This window comes from Morus notabilis, unplaced genomic scaffold (genome assembly GCF_000414095.1).
Source record: "Morus notabilis unplaced genomic scaffold, ASM41409v2 Scaffold223, whole genome shotgun sequence".
NCBI classification, from domain to species: domain Eukaryota; kingdom Viridiplantae; phylum Streptophyta; class Magnoliopsida; order Rosales; family Moraceae; genus Morus; species Morus notabilis.
In genome coordinates this window covers 385649-409584 of record NW_010366650.1, presented here as the reverse complement: position 1 = coordinate 409584, position 23936 = coordinate 385649, and the positions used below count along the sequence as shown (strand labels likewise).

At 38.0% G+C, this 23936-nt stretch overlaps 3 protein-coding genes across 3 annotated transcripts; all 3 read right to left on the bottom strand.

Annotated features, from left to right (window-relative positions):
- Positions 1 to 759: 759 nt before the first annotated feature.
- Positions 760 to 2863, bottom strand: LOC21400124. Its single transcript, XM_010110861.2, has 3 exons — positions 2475 to 2863; positions 1105 to 1297; positions 760 to 1008 (listed from the first exon to the last, which is right to left on the bottom strand). Exons 1-3 carry the CDS (start codon positions 2838 to 2840, stop codon positions 917 to 919), a joined length of 651 nt encoding a protein of 216 aa, XP_010109163.1. The 5' UTR covers positions 2841 to 2863; the 3' UTR covers positions 760 to 916.
- Positions 2864 to 10578: 7715 nt separating this feature from the next.
- Positions 10579 to 12427, bottom strand: LOC21400123 (probable pectinesterase 50). Its single transcript, XM_010110860.1, has 4 exons — positions 11948 to 12427; positions 11518 to 11724; positions 10925 to 11160; positions 10579 to 10741 (listed from the first exon to the last, which is right to left on the bottom strand). Exons 1-4 carry the CDS (start codon positions 12425 to 12427, stop codon positions 10579 to 10581), a joined length of 1086 nt encoding a protein of 361 aa, XP_010109162.1.
- Positions 12428 to 18703: 6276 nt separating this feature from the next.
- LOC112094038 lies at positions 18704 to 20780 on the bottom strand. Its single transcript, XM_024173969.1, has 2 exons — positions 20334 to 20780; positions 18704 to 18954 (listed from the first exon to the last, which is right to left on the bottom strand). The coding sequence occupies exons 1-2, from the start codon at positions 20644 to 20646 to the stop codon at positions 18938 to 18940; spliced, it is 330 nt and encodes a 109-aa protein (XP_024029737.1). The 5' UTR covers positions 20647 to 20780; the 3' UTR covers positions 18704 to 18937.
- Positions 20781 to 23936: the final 3156 nt, after the last annotated feature.

Genomic DNA, 23936 nt, shown 5'->3' with positions numbered 1-23936 from the left:
CTAGACTTAGCGGCGTATAGTTTAAGAAGGCTGTATAGAATTGTCGTTTTTGCACCTAAAAGGCCTTTAATTAATACACCATTCGTCGGAAGCGCAACGGCATATCGTTTTTTTACAAACGACATCTTTAGTCTGTTTGGTTCGTAAATTAAAATTATGAGATTAGAATTATTTTTGATTTACGTGTATTTTTTTGAAAGAAAATACTGCAGCGAATCATGAGCTATAATTCGAATAAGAGAACAAATCTTCTAACCAAACAGGCTCCTTGTTTCCCTATATGTCATTTTGGTCATACGAGAAAAAACTTGTCGTTCCATGATCCAGACGACATGATGTGTTTGCCGAGTGGGGTTAACGACATTTTCGTTCTTGGAAAATTAAATGTTTTAAAGGATAAATCGACGTCTTTATATAAGATTTCCTTTGTGTCCAGGATATATTCTACGCTTCGTTAATTGTCATTTAAGTTTAAGTTGTCTCTCATAGATGTCGTTTATATTCGTCTTTAAAAGCCATATCTTTATTCGACCCTGTGAACGACATGCCCTCTCTTTTACTGAAGTAGCTGGATGTCGCTTGAATCGAACCAATAGGCCACAGCCAGTGTGTATGTTTAACGAGAAACAGCGTGTCTTTCCATATCTATTTAATATCTTTTTGCCAGAAATCAGAGAGAACTCGTTTTGGGAAGATTTCATGTTTTTAACGTAAACGACATGTTGTTTATTAGATGAAGCTGACAAGTGACAACACTACTTTTTAGACAATATGAACAAGGCTGATTTTAGATTCAGAAAGAATAGTGAAATAATTTAAAAGAGTAGCTCGACTTTCAGGAACAACAGATCATCTTGGCGATTACTTAAAAAATCACTTAACAAATTTCCTTTCCCAACTTAATGCCATGTTTTAGCTAAGCCCAAACTCTTTTTCTAGGGGCAAGATCTGATGTTTTTATCTCATCAAGTTTGGCTGCTACAATGAAATCATTCATACTCAATCCTCCTGCAACAAACAAAATAAAAGGAACATAAAACCAATTTGCAGAGAAATGAATTATGTTTAAGGAGAACCAAATTCGCAAGTTGAGAGAAGTTTTACCAATGGAGGATGTCCAAAGTACAGCTCTAATTTGATTGGTTTGTTCCAAGTGGATGTCTGGGAAATGCCCGGTAGACTCTAGAACCTTATATATCCTATTGATAAGTTCAACACCACATTGATAATCTCTCAACTTCCACATGCATTGTAGTTTGAGAACCCCATCTTCATTTATAAGTCTCCAACCAACAACCTATTAACAAAACCATAAAACAAGTTAGGTTTAACAAAAACCAAAGCATATAAAATGTTAATGCTACATAAAAAAAAAGTTTAATGGAATTAATAAATTATAATCATGACTCACAATTATTGTGCGAGTTTGAAATTTGTTCCAAAACGATTTTGTTTTCTATATGAAAATGGAAATAAAAACGTTTTCATTTTCAGGCAGAAATCATTTCTGAAAATGCGTTTAGTAGTTTTTTTTCAAAAATTATTTTCAGTTTAAAAAAACTGAAACTGCATTTTGGTAGTGTCAGCAAATCATGATAAAGATCAGTAAAAAAAAACCCAGATCATCAACAAATACTAACAATGCTCGAAACAATCTTTCACCAAATCAGAACAAATACCAATCATAACCAAATACCAGGGAAAAAAACACCCAGATCATCATGCAATACCGGTAATATTCTTGTTCCAACCTATCTATTAATGATGGTGATCCATGTGCGAAAAAAGTTAAAAGAATTTCAAAAACTTAAAGAATAACCAAAAACTTAAAGAATAACCTTTAAAAAATTTCATCTTCAAATTTGAGTGAATGAAAAAGAAAACTGTTAAGTAATTCCAGATATAAACATCACATTGAAGAAGAAACAACACCCTCAAGGCATAAACGACAAGCAGTTTTGTTGAAGTTCTCAACCACATAGATTACTTTCTCTTCTCGTTTATGTTATGATTCTTATGAAACCTGTAGCTTTAGTTCCACAAAACAGGATCTACCCATTGAAAAAAACAAACAAGAGGATTAAGAAAATTTTGACGGATTTGTCTTCCTACAACTCAAAATTGCATAAACTCCCCGGGCTTATCAGTTCAAGCTTTAGTGGGCACTTCATAGATAATGTTCTCGACAAACCAAAGCTTCTCTTTCTACGCATATGGATTATCAAGACACAAGCTTTACTTGCCTACCAATACGGATAAACCAATTTTTCATTGCCCACAAAACAAAATTTTACAATTCAACAATGCAAAAACTCAAACTTCCCTCAACTCTTCAACGCAAAACCAAAAAATCCCTAGACTTTTTGCAGCTCAACCCAAAGCCAACAAAAAATATACATGCCATTCCCATTCAGTAATTTCATCGAACACTATATCTACACACCAAAAAAAATAAAAGAACAAAAGAAAATCACCTTCTTGAGGAGCTTGGTGGCATCGTCCTCGGACATGGGCGGGAGCAGAGGAGAGATGGGCTGGCAGCTTTGCTGGGCAAGAGAGAGAGCGGCCAAATTAGGTATGAGGATCTTGTGCTCCGTGTCGACGTTGCCCAGAACCTTCTCTCCGAACTTGCTTTCTATCTCCGCCGGAAAAGGGTCTCTGGCCCCAAAATCGCCCAGCATGTCGGTGCCCAGAGACCGAACGGCGGTGCTGAGATTCCTCAGCCCGAGTCGGGCCCGAGTCGAAACGGGGAGCGACTCGGTGGGTGGCGGTTGATGATGGTACGGAGCGGCGGATAGGTTGGGAAGACGAAGAGGGAAGGCTAGGTGGGTGGTGGCCATGGCTATTGGCTTTTAGGCTGTGTTTGGATTGGATTATTTGATCATATTTTGGTGATAATTTGTTATTACTGGTGGCTGGGGTGAGGTGACACGTCATCATGCACCTATAGCCTTACACAGCGCCACTCATCTTTTTTCTTCTTTTTATTTTTTAATATAAAAATTACAGTAGAAATTGTTCATTGGGTTAATTTCAATTAGGTACCATAGCTTATAGTGAAATTGTTTTTTTTTTGTTATACCGTGCGTTTTTAATAATTTTGAGTTCGATATCTCTACCTTAGAGTTGTTAAACGGGCCGTGTCAGACCGACATGACACATCTCACCCCAGGCCCATCACGGGCCAGGCATGACCCTGAACAATTCAGGGTCGTGCTTGGACCGAGCCTGAAGAAAGACTCTTAGGCCCAGCCCTGACCCAAGCCCTTGTCCATAAAGGCCAGGGCCGGGCCCAGGCCTAGGCCTTCACGGGCCAGTCCTTGCCATTTTAATATTTACTGTAATATTTAATAAATAAAAGGAAATATATCATATGCCCCCCAAAATATGTGATTTTATTGAAGGGAAATAGATTCAACACCTACTTATACTACTAAATTTATTATATGACATGCCTACCGTTGATGAAAAATTCGCCACCAAAAGTTGGTTTCAAATTAGCTTTAAACATGTTAATAACAGTTGTGTTAGTTGATGCATTATCAAAAGTAATTGTTAAAACTTTATCTTCAATCCCAAAAAAATTAAAAATTTCCATTATAGTTGAAAAAATAGCATTTGCGTTATGTGAAGATGAACATAAACAAAAACCAATTATTCGCTTATGTAAAAGCCAAATCCCGTCAACATAATGCGCCGTGACGCATAAATAACTAATTTTATTGCACCCCTCCCAAAGATTAGAAGTACAAGAGACTGAAGCATTGAAATACTTAAAATTATCAACCAGAGATTGTCTCATTACATAAAAAGCTTTCATATAATCAGCTCGAGTTGTGTTTCACTTACCCGTTAAAATTGTGGACAAAAGGCCGTTTGAAAGAATTCTTCAAATGCCGAATCATCTGTAAAAGAAAAAGGTAATTCGGCACTAGCTACAAATTTAGCTAGTGCCTCACGAGCACGTTGTGCATCATATGTAAAATTTTGTAAACCTTGTGATGTGAGTGACAGTGTTTGTTGACGGGAGTCCACATTACCACCTTGGTGTAATGGTAGACATGCTTTTCAATGTCTATTAAGATGGCTAGTACCCCCACCTTTTTTGTTAGAAAAGTATTTTTTTTACAATACTTACATACCGCACGCATTTCAACTTCACCTAATTTTGGATTAGGTCGTAGCTCTTCGGTGCAATCAGTTCGGGGTCTTTTTTCCCTGGCACGTTCTCCAACTTCCTCGTTGTGTACCGATTGATTATCAACCAGAACATTATCCGGTTTAGTGGGGTTGGAGTTGTGCATCAACATTTCATCCTCGTAAAATGGTTGATCTCCAAGATCAGGGAAATCAAGAAAATTTCCTTCCGCCATTTTCTGTAAAGAAACATAAATTCATGTTAACAACAAGGTTTATAAATAATAAAGAATGTAAGTAAATATTAAATAGAAACAAAATATTTATACCAAAAATAATGAGAACCAAGATTCAATACCTTTATTTTTCGGGATGTAGCAGAATTTGATTGAAAATTGTAAATGAAACAGATAAGAGAAACTTAGGAAATGAAAGAGAAAAATAAGAATCAGATAGAGGATATGGGAGATAGAGTTATGATAGTTGAAAGAGAGGTAGAAGTGTGAAGAATTTTGTGAGTGAGGTGAGGTAGTTATAGGAATTTTTGGGAGGATTTTTGGTTTATAGCCATTAGGCACGTCATGGACCAGGCCGGACTAGCCGTTTCCAACCGTTAGGCCCTTGACGTGTCAGGCCGCATGCCGGGCTCAGTGTGATCGTTGGACACGCGGCGGGCCAGTGCCTCGCACAGGCCAGGGCCGTGCCAAGGCTGTAGGTTAGGGAGTTGTTGTTAGGAATAGTGTCCTAGAAGCATGAGATGTAAAAGGATATTTATTATTTATTTAATAAAAGAGTTTATTCATCATTTTATGTGCATATATTTATGAATATTTTATGAATATCAAATAAAATTCCTTGATTATTTATGTAACCTTAAACATGGTGTATAAGTGTTGTATACGAGAGGATAATGTTTAAGGATAATAATCAAAAGTAATTGTTCATAATGAATTTAATTAAAGTTCAGAATCTTTAATTAAAACATTATTAATACATGTCATTTCCATTTAGAATGGAATGGTGTTATCCGCACTGTTAATATGGCGAGATATTGAATGAGTGTATTTCGCATAATGAGATTATGTGGAACATGGACGCAGACACAATATGAATTTCTAATAATTTCCGTTAAGCATAGAAATTCTAATTGAGTCTACCGATGGTCATATATAGGATGATCTTAATCCTGAGTTCTTAACAAACTCCTATTTATGGATTTATGTCTTTTGATTTACTCAGTACGGATTCCGAGACCCTGAATCCTATTCCTTGTATTTTGGAGACATAATGAAATAGGTAGCTGGGAATATTATTATACGAGATGGAATCCATTCCTTCTTGAGAAAGAAGCAGATAAATAATTCTCTTGAGTGTTGATTCGGTACTTGGATTAGTAAGAGCGCTATGGTTCATGAATGTGTTTTATGAATCACTATCCATTAGAGAATCAATGGTACTCAAGGATAAAGATGTAATTAGAGAGGTTAACGGATTCTACCTGACTCTAATTATGAATTATTTATGGAGGACTGATCTATATGTAATGACTATATCAAATGGACACTTCGCAGTTTAAAAGTAATTAATGTCTATAATTTCGAGAGTTCAATTCCAAGTTTATAGTGGAGTAACTATTGGAATTAATAGAATTAATAAATTAATTAAAGTGTTTAATTAATTATTAATTTTATTGGAGCTCAGAATTATAGGTCCATTAGTCACCGCGTCGTCCTTGTAATTTTACCAGACACAAAAGGCAAAATGGGAATTTTAGAATTACGGAATTATAAAATTAAATACTCAAAAAATAATTAATTGAGAATTAATTATTATTTAAATAATATGATTATTTAAATTTGAATTTGAACACATCTAGATTTATCCATTTAAACTTATTTGATAAGTTGTTCAATTTAGAATTCAAATTAATTTAAGTTTGACTTAAATTCGAATTTGAATCTGAATTAAAATTGGACTACTGGATAAAGGATAAAATCTCTTCCTTCCCTATCTGAGATTGGCGCCACACATAGGGATAAACCCTAGGAGGGTGGCCGGCCATTAAGTGGATAAGGGGAAGGGATTTTTTGTTCCAAATTCAAAATTGGAGATAAGGATTTGATTCTATTTTGAAGTTTGACTTCTACTCTTTAAATATGAGAAAGATAGAAAATTGTAGAAATAATTTTGAAACAAATATTCAGCCCTAATTAGAGTGGTGGCCGAAAGTCTCATAGAGGAAAAAAGAGTGCAAAAATATTTTTCTCCAAAAATTCCACATCGTGCATGCGTTGGTGTTTGTGGAAATTCGAGTGTTTGAGAAACCTATTTTGTCTCACGTGTGCCCACACACACGTCTACGTGGAATCAAGGAATTGACGTGGAAGACTTTGGTATTCTAAACACAAAGCTTGGAGCAAGGACTGTTCGTGGTCAAAGAAATTTAAGTTATCATCCGAGTCGGCTTCCAGGTATTTTTCGGTTGATCCTTGAATGATGTAAATTAATGTGATTAATTTATTTGTGCATAAATTAATATAATCTATAGAGTATCTCAAAAGTTTTATGAAAATTTTTGTTATACACGATCCGCTGTTTTCCTACCATGCTTCCGCACCCGAATTCGATTCGGGAACCAGCAGTTGTGGCTCAACCCTAGCCCACAAGATATGCCGGGACTGGGCCCGACCCTTCATAGTACAGGGCCGGGCCGTATTGGGCCCAACACTGTAGCGGGACGGGCCGGGTCGCTCATGCCTAATTGACAACACTACTCTACCTTTCAATAAATTGATTTTTGATATCCTGAGGCCCTCTTTTGGAATGTGAAATATCAAATTTACTCTTTTTAGTAATTTCGAATTTAGTAAACTCAAATTTAATTTTTGAAGATTTGTAAAGGCAAAAATGATGTTTGGTTATGAGGATAAGGTCTTTTTAAAATGTTTAATAGAGAGTAAAGCTGGGTCAACCAAATTAAAAATTATTAGGGCTGGCAATTTTACTTGACGGTATGGGTACCCGTTCCTAATAGGGCGTGTATAGGGGATGCTATATAGAGATGGGGGCGGGTATAGGGGTTAAAATTAACCTTTGAGTCAGAAGCGGGGTGGGAGTAGGGGAAGCTCCCATGTTTCCGACCCCGCCCGATTATATGCATTAGCGTTTATGCCCTTAGGAATAAATTGAAGAATGTATTTTGAGACATTTTGACTACTAATAAAGATTTGTTTAATTTCATATATCTTTGTATGTCCTCGTTATGTTCATATTAGTTGAATGTATGATAAGTAAACTAGAAGTCTGAGACTGTCGTTCTAAGTATTTAGATCGTGCATGTAATGAGAAGAACATGCAGCAGGCATGAATCTAAAGATGATAGTCTAAAGAATATGACCCGTAATCAAAGGAATAAAGTTTGATGCTTTATTCATGTTAAGATTGTTATGTTGTCTAGTTCCTAACGGAGACGACTTGTTTTGGTCATCGGAGGTGGGACTCCATGGGTAGAGACATTGATATAATTCCTAATGGTAAAATTTATATTGGATCGGACCAAAGTTAAATTATTTTAATTAATAATTCGGTTTGAATAAAACCATTCACTTTTGACAAATATATGTGGTCATCTTAATCTTGAGATGAATAATAAACCCGTATGCTTGACTTGTATCCTTTGATGTGCCAAAGGGGGACATCCTGACATTATGTAAAGGTACGTTTACCGGTATGTTAGATGTATGACTCTTGTGTGAGTAGATTTATTATTCATAAATAGGGAATCCTTAACTCCTATAAAGAGTCAATCATATCCTCTTATGTCATTACCCGTGGATTAAAAAATACGAGTGCACGACCATTAGACTACTTTGTGTTATCTAATGGTTTACTATTTGTATTGGTATGAATAATGGTTTTCTGAATGAGTGGTAATAGAACATAAGATAAATATAACCGTGAAGGTAAAGCGGAACTTGACCTTAAGTCAATTATGGATATCCTAAGGGGATAATACACTAATATAATGAGTTGTGGACAAGAGCTATTCAGAGCTTTGTAAATATACTATATGAATCGAGAGTGCAGCTCTACGCTTTTAGTGGAATAACACTAGAGTTTATAATCATGAGATGGACTTGTTGGTTTACGAGTGTTGTTGTGATTATAGGATCTTGATTTATATATGTCCATCAGGTCCCTTTGCTAACTCACATAATTTCCAGTAACGATATGACGTATTTCTTACATATTGGTAACTTGTGTTATTTGCGTAAAAAGGTTTAAAATCAATGTGAGATTGGTTGCTAATTCATGAGTAATTTATCAAGGTGAATTAATTGATAGATTAATTCTAGATAAATTGGTTGAATTATTGTTTTGGGTTTTATTTAATATGGAAAGACTAATATATAACTGTTTTGATCAAACAACTTCTATATTTGGTTAGCTAAATCAAAACTAAGGCTCTGTGCAAGTTTCTCATATTAAATGACTTGGAAAACAAGTTTCCTGTAACAGTGACCAGTCGACCAATGGAGTTTTACTCTGTCCATACCAGTTGACTGGTGGAGGTGTGCTGACACGCTATGACGTGGCAAAACTGACTCTGTACGCGAGATTGACTTTGGAAAACCTAATTATTACGGGAATATGACTTCCTAAACTATATAAATAGCCTAGTAAGTCATATTATTCATTAGATAACTTGAGAGACGTTTTGGGGGCTATTGGTAAGGGTTCATGAGAGGAAAAATTGTTTACTTCTCAAAAATGATTTTTTCTTTGGCTCTCTTGTGGTTGGAAGGAGTTCAAGAATACTAAGAGGAGATTAAACGACGTGTGCCAACTCCTACTCCGACCGTGGAAACAAGAATAACAAAGAAGACTAGTTGGTTGAGGCTTTTCTGGTTACTGTTTAGAGCACTTTGATCTGTCAGACGTGTTGTTTTCGTAATCTCTAAACGTGTGATTTAGATATTTGGTATTTATGTTATATAGCATCATGAGCATGTTCTTGGTTGGCTTTGGCATTTATTAAAAATTTTAAAATTCCGCTGCGCACTCGTTGCCGTTTTTTCAATAATATGCACTTTTATGTAATACATGTTTTATATGTGTGCGCTATATTTTATTAAAAAATCCTAAATGAGATATATAATTATTAGTAATTATAAAAGATTGGAAATATTAAATGAGATATATATTTATAAGATATTAATGGTTATATTGCTACATTTATAATAAGTTTAATGAAATTTGCTTTGAGTATAATAATATTATAATTTTTTTAAACTCTTATTTTTTAATGGGTAAATGGGTAGAGTATAGGAATTTTTCCCCCGGTGAATCTTTGACCCTGATCACGTCTTAAATTAAGCGAATATGAGGGCAAAAAGGAGTAAATAATTTTTCAGTACTCTAAGGCCCCTTTTGGGATGTAAAATGTCATTTCCATTCTCTTAATTAGTTTTTTAAGAATTTAAATATTTTTAAAATGTTATTTCAACCCAATTTTTATTTTGTTTTAAAAATAAAAATTTATCTTGAAAAATGCTTTCTGATATGATTTTAAATATTTTTAATCTATTTTGAAAAAACACATTGTTGGCAAATTAAGTATGATGGCAGAAATGATATTTTACGTCAAAAAAAAGCTTGAGGGTATTAAAAATGATTTCTTAAAACGTTAAGGTATTAATTTAAAACTATAAAAAATAAAATATTAAAAAACGAAAAAACACACAGTATCAATATAAAATTTTCTCAAACAATAATGTACACATTAATGAATAGCGATCATTATAGTAAGATTAAAGTGTTCATCATACATGGATAAGATCATTATTGCAAAGTTGTGGTAATTTTTCTTTTAAATGGGTTAGTTGGGGTAATTATAATGATATTAATATCATTTTTTAATTAAATTAGTTATCAAATTCTTTTACAGAAAATTTTAACTTTAGTTTTCAGCCGAAAGATAAAAATGGCCATTTGCATTTTCTTTTTTTCTTTTTTAATTTAAGGCTTTTGGGTTGTGGAAGACAAAAGCTCCACCTTCGTGACGTCTTTTTTCTAAAAAGCATGGTAAGAAATTAAGGACATCTTTGATCTTTAAAAGTTAATTACGCTTATTATCTTTTGGATAGCATTACCATTTACCAAATTTAGAGTCCCTTATATTTAATATTCCTAAATTAGCAACAAAAATAAAGCCTTTGTATGGACTAATTAATATGAAACTAGAAGTTATTCTACAACCGAATTATGTTATACACAAAAATGCCAATTAATCAGCCATCTTCGATAAAGCAAATTAAAGTCTCTCTTCTACATTTCGATGTAAATAAGGAGCAAAAGGTATAAACAATTTCATAATTATACCATTTAATCAAATGAATATTTTTGACAAATAATGATAATTATTTGCACTTTTAAATTTAATTATAATGGTTTAGGTGCAGGGAGCAACCAGGTAGAAGCCTTGATGTAGCCAAGTGTGATGAAAGGCTTCACTTGGTCAAAGGTCAGCTGCTTGGAGAATTTTGCTCTCTTACCCTTGCTTGAACCTGGTCCAACACTCTTGTACTCTCCATAGTAAAAATTCCTGCAAAAGTAACATTTCATATCACGTACAATAACAATACAAATTACCACAAAATAATTAATACAAAAACTAGAACAACCTCATTTGACACGGATGGTGAAGGATGTGTTCTATTACTGACGGTGTTTAATAATAATGGTGCTACCAAGCATTTTTTAAGGAAAAAACTATTGGTCGGCTTACTTTGACGTTTGGGAATTGTCGCTCCATCCGCCGGGTTGGATGACATTGCTCATGTAAGTGTAGGTGTAAACGACTTTAGTCTTGTCACCCCAAGGCCTGCCCAAGAAAGTGGTGGAATTGCCGGTTCCCTCTATTCTACTGTGCACAAATGAGTATCCAGTGCTAACTCTATCGCCCCTTCCTTGAGCTGTGATCACTGTCAGTCCTTTGTCACCAATCACAAATAAATCTGCGTTCTGCATCCCCACAAAACCAATAACACATGTAACGAAAACCGTATTATAATAATAATAATAACAATAACTGGTATTCTTATTTTATTTTCGAATGTATCATGCAGCTCAAGTTAACCATTAAAGAAAATATCCAGCAGGGAACATTTCTTCAGCTAAATTAGGCGACATTTTGTTTCACGAGCTGAGATCATTTTTTTACTGTCATTTTGGGCTGTATATATGTGAACACATAGATATATTGACAGATAGAGGTAGTGTATATATACAGTTTTTTTGTGTGTGTGTGAGGTCTATTCATGTATCGGCCGATATATGAACAATGTCTATATATATATATATATATATGTGTGTGTGTACCAAATAAAGAGATGTTCCCCTGCCGAAGATGAAATCAACAGTGCCCTCAATGTAGCAATCCTTGAAGAAGTGATATCCCCTGTCATCACATAACGTGTCCTGAAATCCGATAAATTTGCTGTTGAAGAAGGCTGCCTTGTCCCCGTTTATCCTAAACGCCAATGCCTGACCATCCTTTTTGTATGGATCCGGCCTTGGTGCAGAATTCTGCCCAATAAATAAATAAAAAGAAAAGAAAAACTAACCATGTAAATATCCATAAAACAAAATAAAATCTCCTCTCTGTTTAACCCTCCTAAGTTTGGATTCAAAAAAATACTAACAACGTTCATACACATACATACAAGTAGTACTATGTTTAATATATTGGTAGTCACTTGATAATTAACGACAAGTGTACTCAAATACTAATCAAGATTAAAGTACGTACCTTAAAGATAAGATTAGCGGCGACGAAGTAGGGTGCCAAGACAATGACGGTGGCGCTATCCACCGTCCCATACTGTTTCGCCGTGGCGCCATAAGTAATGGTTGGCCGGTCTTTAGGCGATGAGCCCACAAGGCTAACGTAGGGCTGATTGTAGTCTATCAACACCTTCTCATGGTACTCTCCGGGTCCTATATCGATGATGACACGCTTGGTGTTCCAGGCGGGGATGGTCTTGATGGCGTCGGCGATCTTCTTGAAATCTTCGCTGCCGTCTTTCCTAACCCTAATGATCTTAACGCCTTCCTCGGCCTTCACCAGGTTCGGGTCTAGCGTGCCCTTCCTCTCTCCAAACGGCCTAATATTCTGGTTAAACCACGTGTTCACTTGAGCCTCATTCTCCGGGATTGGAACGTCGCCGTTTGCCAATACGACGGTGGCGGTGGCGACGAGGATCGTCAATAGAGCCGCTTGTACGGCCATACTTCCTATTTTTACAACTTGATTATTTCTATATTTTTGTCGTTTCCCTCTATGGTAATAGGAATATGATTGCGTAGTGTATTTTTGGGATGGGGAAAGGACATGATATAGTGCATTTTTATATGCTAGAGATGTGTGTTGAAAAATGTGGGACTTAGAGAGTTTCTCGGGTGTTTTTAGTTTCTTCTTTGTGGTTCAGATCTGTTGTTGTGGAAAAACCTTGAAACATCTAATGATTGTTTTTTTTCCAATAATAATGGCTGTGCTATTTCTTTTCCCCTGGTTTTTTGGGGAAGGAAAAGTGAAATTTGTTTGGGACGGAGATAGTACAGGAATTTGTTGTGAAGAAAGACGAATTAAATTGGACGTATGGAATTGAAAAGTACTGGCAAGATCGTAATTATGTGTAGTAATTATGTGTTTTTATACAATCCAGCCTGTGTGCTTCTTAATTTTATCCAGCCTGTGATGCGTTAAATTCTAAGAAATAATACGAGTCTATGACGGACCAGTCACCTTTTGGTCTTCAAATTCTGATCACTTTTAAACCTTATAGCCAAGTTGTTGTTATTGTTTATTTATTTATTTATTTAAGAATAGTACTCTAGATACGTGAGTGCGAGTGTGTGCGCGCGCACGTGTGTAAGATGTGCGCATATATTTCTGCACAAAAGTACTCTTAAATGATAAATAAATTTGTTGTCTTTTCACATGTAATCCTGATCATCCCCGCGAGATGTCAATCGTACCATATCGTGTCGGTCCGGCCCATAATTAGTTAGACTCATGAGTGCTTCGTGCTGTGTTTGGTTTGGCCCACCGAAACTTTGTGTCGTGCTCGTGACAACCCAAGATTAAAAATCATAGGCCCGACCTGACCCATGGGCCTAGGCCATATGTGCTCGTGCTCTTGCTGTGTTCATGCCTTTATCGTGTTTAGCATAATGAATTTTTAAGCTGACTTATTGAACCATTGAGTCGTTTAAAATTATTTTTTTGAACAGTTTTAAATAAAAATTAATTCAAATAAGAATATAATTTCATATGATATTACTAAGGAAAAAAAAGCAAAAAGAAAAAAAAATTGTAACAATACCGTAAATTTATCAATAAAAAAATTATATTTGCTGTGTCGGCCGATCATGCTCAATGGGTCGTGCCATGCTAGTGTCGTGTTCGTACTTATACTTATCGTCGTGCCTTGTCATGCCAAATCCACGTGCCAAAAATTATGAGCTCGACATGGCCCACCACCTCGTATCGTGCTTAACCCGACCCATTATATTCTCGTGTCATTCTGTGCCTGGCTTAAAAATTTTTGTTTTGTGCCATCGTGCTTGATGGGGCCGTCTGACCCAATTAACATCTCTATAATCTTTAACATCCTACTAAAGAAGAACCCGTTTTTAGGGTAGGGTGGGGCGGACGAAACGTTTGTCCATTTCTCCTTCCAAAATAAGCCACGTTGCTTCTTTTTTTTTTTTTTTTTTTTTTTTTTTTTTTTTTCTGGCACCTCCTTTTGCGCCAATAGAGAGAGAGCTGCGTGGGAAAGTTTGAAAGAGAGAGAGGGGGTGGTTAGGCTGCTGGGAAGAGAGAGAGAGAGAACTGCCTGAGAAAGAGAGAAAGAGTGAGAGAGAGGGAGTGGTGTGTCCCGCCTGGGAAAAGAGAGAGAAAGAGAGAGTAAAATTATAGTGCTGGAACTTTGGACGGGCCGCCCGCGACCGCCCGAAAAACCCGAGGATTTGCCCGAGCCCGAACCCGACCCGCCCGAGCCCAAATTTCACCTTGAACGGGCCGCGGGCTTGTATTCAGCGGCCCGAGCCCGGCCGGGCGGCCCGAGCCCGCCCGAATTGCCCGATTTGCCCGAAAACGGCTAGTTTTTTGAAATTCGGGTTCGGGCAGTCGGGTAAACTCGGGCAGCTCGGGTTTTCGGGCCGAATTCGGGTAAAAATTCAAAAACCCAGGCGTTTTCGGGTATTCGGGTAATTCGGGCACCTCGGGCGGGTCGGGTTCGGGCTCGGGCAGGCCGGCCCAATTCCCGCCCGTCCAAGCAAGAAATTCGGGTTCGGGCAGTCGGGTAAACTCGGGCAGCTCGGGTTTTCGGGCCGAATTCGGGTAAAAATTCAAAAACCCAGGCGTTTTCGGGTATTCGGGTAATTCGGGCACCTCGGGCGGGTCGGGTTCGGGCTCGGGCAGGCCGGCCCAATTCCCGCCCGTCCAAGCAAGAAATTCGGGTTCGGGCAGTCGGGTAAACTCGGGCAGCTCGGGTTTTCGGGCCGAATTCGGGTAAAAATTCAAAAACCCAGGCGTTTTCGGGTATTCGGGTAATTCGGGCACCTCGGGCGGGTCGGGTTCGGGCTCGGGCAGGCCGGCCCAATTCCCGCCCGTCCAAGCAAGAAATTCGGGTTCGGGCAGTCGGGTAAACTCGGGCAGCTCGGGTTTTCGGGCCGAATTCGGGTAAAAATTCAAAAACCCAGGCGTTTTCGGGTATTCGGGTAATTCGGGCACCTCGGGCGGGTCGGGTTCGGGCTCGGGCAGGCCGGCCCAATTCCCGCCCGTCCAAGCAAGAAATTCGGGTTCGGGCAGTCGGGTAAACTCGGGCAGCTCGGGTTTTCGGGCCGAATTCGGGTAAAAATTCAAAAACCCAGGCGTTTTCGGGTATTCGGGTAATTCGGGCACCTCGGGCGGGTCGGGTTCGGGCTCGGGCAGGCCGGCCCAATTCCCGCCCGTCCAAGCAAGAAATTCGGGTTCGGGCAGTCGGGTAAACTCGGGCAGCTCGGGTTTTCGGGCCGAATTCGGGTAAAAATTCAAAAACCCAGGCGTTTTCGGGTATTCGGGTAATTCGGGCACCTCGGGCGGGTCGGGTTCGGGCTCGGGCAGGCCGGCCCAATTCCCGCCCGTCCAAGCAAGAAATTCGGGTTCGGGCAGTCGGGTAAACTCGGGCAGCTCGGGTTTTCGGGCCGAATTCGGGTAAAAATTCAAAAACCCAGGCGTTTTCGGGTATTCGGGTAATTCGGGCACCTCGGGCGGGTCGGGTTCGGGCTCGGGCAGGCCGGCCCAATTCCCGCCCGTCCAAGCAAGAAATTCGGGTTCGGGCAGTCGGGTAAACTCGGGCAGCTCGGGTTTTCGGGCCGAATTCGGGTAAAAATTCAAAAACCCAGGCGTTTTCGGGTATTCGGGTAATTCGGGCACCTCGGGCGGGTCGGGTTCGGGCTCGGGCAGGCCGGCCCAATTCCCGCCCGTCCAAGCAAGAAATTCGGGTTCGGGCAGTCGGGTAAACTCGGGCAGCTCGGGTTTTCGGGCCGAATTCGGGTAAAAATTCAAAAACCCAGGCGTTTTCGGGTATTCGGGTAATTCGGGCACCTCGGGCGGGTCGGGTTCGGGCTCGGGCAGGCCGGCCCAATTCCCGCCCGTCCAAGCAAGAAATTCGGGTTCGGGCAGTCGGGTAAACTCGGGCAGCTCGGGTTTTCGGGCCGAATTCGGGTAAAAATTCAAAAACCCAGGCGTTTTCGGGTATTCGGGTAATTCGGGCACCTCGGGCGGGTCGGGTTCGGGCTCGGGCAGGCCGGCCCAATTCCCGCCCGTCCAAGCAAGAAATTCGGGTTCGGGCAGTCGGGTAAACTCGGGCAGCTCGGGTTTTCGGGCCGAATTCGGGTAAAAATTCAAAAACCCAGGCGTTTTCGGGTATTCGGGTAATTCGGGCACCTCGGGCGGGTCGGGTTCGGGCTCGGGCAGGCCGGCCCAATTCCCGCCCGTCCAAGCAAGAAATTCGGGTTCGGGCAGTCGGGTAAACTCGGGCAGCTCGGGTTTTCGGGCCGAATTCGGGTAAAAATTCAAAAACCCAGGCGTTTTCGGGTATTCGGGTAATTCGGGCACCTCGGGCGGGTCGGGTTCGGGCTCGGGCAGGCCGGCCCAATTCCCGCCCGTCCAAGCAAGAAATTCGGGTTCGGGCAGTCGGGTAAACTCGGGCAGCTCGGGTTTTCGGGCCGAATTCGGGTAAAAATTCAAAAACCCAGGCGTTTTCGGGTATTCGGGTAATTCGGGCACCTCGGGCGGGTCGGGTTCGGGCTCGGGCAGGCCGGCCCAATTCCCGCCCGTCCAAGCAAGAAATTCGGGTTCGGGCAGTCGGGTAAACTCGGGCAGCTCGGGTTTTCGGGCCGAATTCGGGTAAAAATTCAAAAACCCAGGCGTTTTCGGGTATTCGGGTAATTCGGGCACCTCGGGCGGGTCGGGTTCGGGCTCGGGCAGGCCGGCCCAATTCCCGCCCGTCCAAGCAAGAAATTCGGGTTCGGGCAGTCGGGTAAACTCGGGCAGCTCGGGTTTTCGGGCCGAATTCGGGTAAAAATTCAAAAACCCAGGCGTTTTCGGGTATTCGGGTAATTCGGGCACCTCGGGCGGGTCGGGTTCGGGCTCGGGCAGGCCGGCCCAATTCCCGCCCGTCCAAGCAAGAAATTCGGGTTCGGGCAGTCGGGTAAACTCGGGCAGCTCGGGTTTTCGGGCCGAATTCGGGTAAAAATTCAAAAACCCAGGCGTTTTCGGGTATTCGGGTAATTCGGGCACCTCGGGCGGGTCGGGTTCGGGCTCGGGCAGGCCGGCCCAATTCCCGCCCGTCCAAGCAAGAAATTCGGGTTCGGGCAGTCGGGTAAACTCGGGCAGCTCGGGTTTTCGGGCCGAATTCGGGTAAAAATTCAAAAACCCAGGCGTTTTCGGGTATTCGGGTAATTCGGGCACCTCGGGCGGGTCGGGTTCGGGCTCGGGCAGGCCGGCCCAATTCCCGCCCGTCCAAGCAAGAAATTCGGGTTCGGGCAGTCGGGTAAACTCGGGCAGCTCGGGTTTTCGGGCCGAATTCGGGTAAAAATTCAAAAACCCAGGCGTTTTCGGGTATTCGGGTAATTCGGGCACCTCGGGCGGGTCGGGCAAGTCGGGCAGGCGGGAAAACTTCAGGCAAAATTCAAAAATTCGGGCTTCGGGTCGGGCAATTCGGGCACACCCAATTTTCGGGCAATTTTCGGGTCGGGCAGTTCGGGCTTGGTCAGAAAAATGCAAAAAAATCCCGGCGGACGGCGGTATACGGTGGTTAGACGGCGGCGGGCAAGGGTGGACATGTCAAATCCGGGCTGCCCGAGCCCGAAAAAATTCGGGCTTCGGGCGGCCCGCCGACCCGAAGTTCCAGCACTAAGTAAAAATGAGACCATTTGATTTGTCCATACTTTTGATCCCCGACGGTCACAAAAAATTTCTGATTTTATTAATTAATTATTATATTTATATTTATTTATTAATTTTGGGCTTATTTGTAGTTTAATTTTATCTCTTTTTACACGGTTTTGTGTAGGACTGGCAATATGGGTCACAACACGACGATACGACTCGAAAACGATACGAATTTTGCGGGTTAGCATTGAGAAAAAAGATGTTCGGGTCAGAATTGGGTCGACTTGAAATTAACACGAAAAACACGGGTCAATTTCGAGTTGAACCCGCCTAACCCGAACACGACACGAAACTCGTAAAAAATTAAAAAATACATATATTTTTCATTTCATATTTTAAAATTTATTATGAACTTGTGATATCATGATAGTTATACTCAAAATCTTATACTATTATTTGCTTAATTTTAATGGATGTTATTGTAATTTAATGTGTTATGAATTTTAAGTTATTTTTAATATGTAAAAAACTAAATAAAAGTAAACAATTTTCGTGTCAATTTCGGGTTCACGGGTCAATTTGGTGTTACGGGTCATTTTCGGGTCGCGTCATGTCAACTCGTAAAGTGATCGTATTGCGGTTTTTAAAAAATTTCGTGTCACGGGTCGTGTTTGGGTTGATTACAAATTTAAAAAGAAACGATCAAAACACGACACGAACACGACACGTGACACGAATTATCACTCCTAATTTTGTACTAAATTTTTGAATTACTTAAATAAAAATGCTATAAATGATTCAATAAAAAATAAAATTTGGATTAAAAAGTTATCATTGTTCCCTTTTTTTTCTTTTAAAATTTGTTACGGACTGGACGTCGTTGATAGTCGTGGTTAATTAAAGTTTGGTTTTTCCAAATACACTGATCCATAAAAAAATAATAATAATAAAAAAAAAAGAAAAATGGTGCAGATCTTTCAAAAGTCTCTGAAGTGACCAAGTTGTTATGTGTCATGACTTGTCATTTGTGAGAAGCTAAGTCGCCTATATGGTGGGACTTTTACGAATAGAGTGGTTTTCATACTTAAAAAAAAAAAAAAAAAAGAAATAGAAACCAAACACTATTCCAAACCATATCCCCGTGTTTCGTGGACCGAGTCAACGCTTAAGTTTTTATTTTTAAGTAAAGCATGAACATCTCTCTTTTAATACATCACGCTAATGACATGACATAATAAAAACAACAATTATCTAAATTAAGGAAATAAAGAGACATCTTATTCGATATGCGCAAATGATAGAAGTCTTTATATATATATATATATATATATATATCATTGCCCCTTATATATTCTCTCATGGAGTAGTGATACCTGCAAAAAAATTAATTCACCATAAGCTGCAAAGACTTGAAATATATATATAATAACTTTGGACAATATTGAACAAGTCAACTGAGGTCAAAACAAAATTTTCAAATCCTTAAATACTAATCCAAGTCAGGCTATAAAGCACAACATATATAATTTTTTTTAGGAAAGCAAAACTATGCTAATATTGTGCCATTACTAATCGTTAAGTTTGTGGAACCTAATTCTTGTACAAAGAGTACGAAATAGTGAGGCATGAAATTTTTTTTTTTTTTTTTTTCACATGGCATGTGGAGACGAGAAATTCACTTTATTAAGTCTATTTCATGGGGTTGAAAAAGTTGTGGTCTATATTTAAGAGCGATGTCATGTTGATGTGTCTGATACCTACTTCAGATAATGAGAAAGCTACTTTATAGATGAGGTAATTTCTTCAAATAGAGTCGTAATGGGAATCACTATTTTCAAAACCCCGGTGATATTTAATTTGAGAATTTAAATCATATTTAAATTATAGTTTATAATTTATTATAGTGTTTTTTTTTTATAAAAAATATACGTAAATTAAAAATAATTATAATCACATGATTTTAATTTATGAACTAAATGTCTCTTAAATTTTAATTTTTTTTTAATTTTTATATGTAGTTATCTTCTTACGAAATTTAAAACATAATTTTTTCAAAAACAATTATCATTAAAATTTTTATGTAGTTTTCTTCTTCATCATAGTAAATTTTTACAGTAATTTGAAAATAAACGTAATTTTTATAAAATGTGAGAATGAATCATATAAATTTTATGTGTGATTTCTTGTTTGTAATTAGAGCTTTAATCCATCAAAAAAATTATTATATCGTCTTGTCTTATTCCGCTCAGGCTTTTAAAGGTACTGTAATGTTATTTCTGATAACAATCAGCTCATGACAGCAATTTAACGATCTGGAGATTGAGCCTGTTATTTGGAAGCAGAGCACATAATAATTAATATTTTGCTTCAACACGAAGAGAAGAAAAAGTGCGTCAGTAGTAGTAGATACATACACAAATTTTTCATGATGCACACAAACCATACAAATTAATCACGTATTAATGTGTATATAAATATATTTACAAACACATTTATACATGTATATCCCACTTATACATGTATATCACACGTGTCTCCTAATTTGGGGGTTATTTCAGGGAGTCAAGTATAGCCATCATCTGATATTTTTCCATTTGTTTTAAACAAAAATTCTAAAAAAAAAAAAAAAAAGTAAATAAGAGATGCAAATGATGAGAAGTTTAATCATAAAAATAAACTCATTGCGATCACAAAATTAATCATATATATATATATATATATAATGTGTGATTAATAGAGAAGTAACACTCACTGCCACACTTGAAGTTGTGGGGGACGGTCCTTCCACATGCCTGAATTTGCTTGATTGTACGTTCGACGTTGATAAGATTAGCAACCTTTGGGGTGACATAGGGGCAGACGCACTCCACATGAGTTACCCTTATGCGTTGGCAGCAATTGGCCGACGGATTTTGCCCGAAAATCACCGACCGGCACGCGTTAACCAGCTGGTCCTTCTCCTGCGTGCACTGGCTTGGACTCGTCTCTCCCCTCGCCGCCGCCACGAGCACCGCCACCATGATCATTAGCATCGCCCCCAATAACGACGTCCCTTCCCTCCTCATCTTTGATGATTTCTAGCTAGTACTATTTAATTTTTTTTTTACTATAGTACTTTTTTTTTTTTTTTTTCGTAAAGTGCTCTATCTTGTGGTGTTATTGGATTAGACGCAAACTATCTTTATATAGGAGATTTGGAAAATGATGAAACTTCAAAGATATGAGAGTGAAAGCAAATTTTCCACACTACGTCTCAGAGTAAGGAATACGCTATGCACCTTCATAGTGACTGACTTGTCAAAGGATGGACATTGATGCGTTGATAGACCATGGACGAAAATTTCGCCGAAATTTCAGATATTTCGGTGGAAATTTCAGATTTTTGTGCTTCTCGTATTTTTTTCCACCATAATATTAATGTTGGCAAAATATCAAGAAAATATTAAAAATATCAGTAAATATCGATTAAAATGTTAATATCGATTTACATATAGTATAATTGTGGTAGAATATCAATAAATTTCATAGAAATTTCTATGATTTTAGAAACAAAAATTTTAAAGTTTTTTTTTTTTTTTTTTTTTTGCTTTTTTTAATAAAAATTTGCCTTATAAATCAGTTTTTTTTATTATTTATTTTTTCATTTACTAAGGAGAGAGTTAAGAATATCAAGAATATAAATAACTGACGAAGATAATCTTTCTATGAGTTTACAATCGATGAATTTAAGTTTCAATTATTACAGCGATTCCAACAATACTCCTTAAATTCATTATCCATATAATAATAATTTTAAAAATATGATGAATATGGAAACGATCGAGAGAATTCATAATTTCTAATTCATGGAAATATAGTGGGGAGAGATCAATAAATCTGCACGTGATATATTCATAACTACGTTCGACATTATTAAGTAACATATCATGATACCAAATATTGTTTGAATTAAGCTGGGATTCCGACCACATTTGAACCTCATAAAACTTCCTTTAAATATTAAGAAATGTAAGATATATGAGATTTTTTATGTAAAACTTATTTATTTATGTATCTTTTTAATGTTTACGCTATCAAAAAATTTTAAAAATATGTTATAATCTAAATTTTTATATTTATGTAAATTTTATTAATATTTTCACCGATATTAATATTTTTTTTGATATTTTTAAAAAATTAGACCACCGACGTTTCCAGATATTTTCATCCTTGGATCAGACTGATGAGTATATTTCTTGCAAGCATTTTTTACGGAAGGTGGACGAAATTGTCTTGTCACTTGTCGCAATATTTTAGCCTAAGACCTCTTGGTATGGGCTTGGAGAGAGATTCCACATTCGAATGTTAAAAAAAAAAAAAAAACAAGAAGATATTTTAGCCTAAGACCTCTTGGTCTGGGCTTGGAGAGAGATTCCACGTTCGAATAAAAAAAAACAAGATATTTTATGTATAATTAAAAAAGTATAGGAACATTATATAAGAAGGCATGCAAAATACGGTATAACATAATTTTTAATAGTCACATGATATTAGAATCACATCGCATATTTTAAAACTATTTAGAGTAAATAATAATAAATACATAAAATTTTCTTTTATTAATCATAATAAGAAAATTTGCGTGGTAAAAAATACATAAAATTCACAAAACTTTAGAACTACTAGGGGCCTACAATGTAATATTACTCAATATATAGTGCATTTGCCATTGCACAATTAGTAAAGTAATTAGTTCATAATCTCGTAATATTGTTTTTGAAGTTTCTTAGAGAAAAAAAAATACATATATGTATATAGGCAAAATTTAAGTCCGACACCCATAAATTAATGGAATTTTTTTTTATATTCTCGTATAACATCATCATTAATATATGTGTGTAACATTCGTTTGTTTAAATATAGACTCAATGTTACATGTGTTAAGACTATATATATTTTATCAAGTGTTACACTTAAGGAAACGGAGTGTATACACACAAGTGAACAGTGTTACGCAAAAATACGAAAAAGTTACATTTTCTGGACTTGAGGTATTCCGTGTATATATATAGACACACTATAAGAAATTTCATTTTTAGTTGTCGCACTAAAAGTGTCAATGTCGTCGCTAAAAAGTAATTAACGACGACATTTCGTCACTAAATAATTATCGTTGTAAATCTGTCATTAAAATCCTATTTAGTGATGACTAACGAGTCGTCGCTAAAAAGACACATACAATGACGAACATATCGTCACTATAAATGTCCATTTCGTCCCTGATTTTGTTTTTGAATCTATAGCGATGACAAAATTTAAAATTGTCATCGCTTATAGTTATTAATAGCGATAACTTTTTTAAAATTGTCATCTCTAAAGGTTTTTAAAGTTCCAAAATTTTCAAATGTTTTTTTATTTATAGTGACGACAAAAGTTTATTAACTAATTTGTTTAAAATTTATTAAATAATTTTTATTTTTGAATAAATTTTTTGTTTCCTTGTTTATTTTAATAATTAGATTTGATATGAAATGGTTAATAAAATATGTTTTGTAATAATAAAATTTAATATAACAAATAATCACATACCACATGAATTAACAAAAGCGAATACTAAACCTAAGTCATAAGTAATGATATTATAAGTTCAAATAACGTACTAAACATGAAACGAAATGTCTGATCATATTACATCTAATACCCTAAAATAAAATAGGTTGTCTCTAACAATGATAACTAACATCTAATGGGCTCTTAAATCTACGGCATCGTTGTCGTCGGCCGATGGTGGTGGTCGAAATGTACGTGGCGGGCCGGAGAGGGACATGGATGTTGGCTTAGTTGAGATGCTTGTAGACATGTTGAAGAATTTGACCCAATTATCGAGCTCCTCATAATTGGGTTGCAGGTGCTGAAGAATGTGAAATATGTTCCTCTGAGACAGCGTTAGGCAAACTCCCTTCTTGTATCCTCATCGCTGTCCAAGGACCTCTGCCACTATGTCCTCTTGAGTCGAAGCTGCAGAGGATGAACCCTCATCCGTATCCATAGCTGCCTGCGTGGCCAAATTGTACTGACTCTTGATTAACGTCCAAAAGTGATGTTCACAAGTAGTGCTGGAACTTCGGGTCGGCGGGCCGCCCGAAGCCCGAATTTTTTCGGGCTCGGGCGGGCCGGCCCAATTCCCGCCCGTCCAAGCAAGAAATTCGGATTCGGGCTCGGGCAGCCCGGATTTGACATGTCCACCCTTGCCCGCCGCCGTCTAACCACCGTATACCGCCATCCGCTGGGATTTTTTTGCATTTTTCTGACCAAGCCCGAACTGCCCGACCTGAAAATTGCCCGAAAATTGGGTGTGCCCGAATTGCCCGACCCG

Bases quoted from the DNA above. Each gene is read 5' to 3' on its own strand.
- LOC21400124 (XM_010110861.2), bottom strand. From the start codon at position 2,840: ATGGCCACCACCCACCTAGCCTTCCCTCTTCGTCTTCCCAACCTATCC. The intron at 1,298-2,474 runs GTGATTTTCTTT...TTTTGTTAATAG, and splicing joins CCACCAAGCTCCTCAAGAAG to GTTGTTGGTTGGAGACTTAT. The intron at 1,009-1,104 runs GTAAAACTTCTC...TGTTTGTTGCAG, and splicing joins ACTTTGGACATCCTCCATTG to GAGGATTGAGTATGAATGAT.
- LOC112094038 (XM_024173969.1), bottom strand. From the start codon at position 20,646: ATGAGGAGGGAAGGGACGTCGTTATTGGGGGCGATGCTAATGATCATG.
- LOC21400123 (XM_010110860.1), bottom strand. From the start codon at position 12,427: ATGGCCGTACAAGCGGCTCTATTGACGATCCTCGTCGCCACCGCCACC. The intron at 11,161-11,517 runs GTACACACACAC...GTGGGGATGCAG, and splicing joins GGGGAACATCTCTTTATTTG to AACGCAGATTTATTTGTGAT. The intron at 10,742-10,924 runs GTAAGCCGACCA...TTACTTTTGCAG, and splicing joins GACAATTCCCAAACGTCAAA to GAATTTTTACTATGGAGAGT.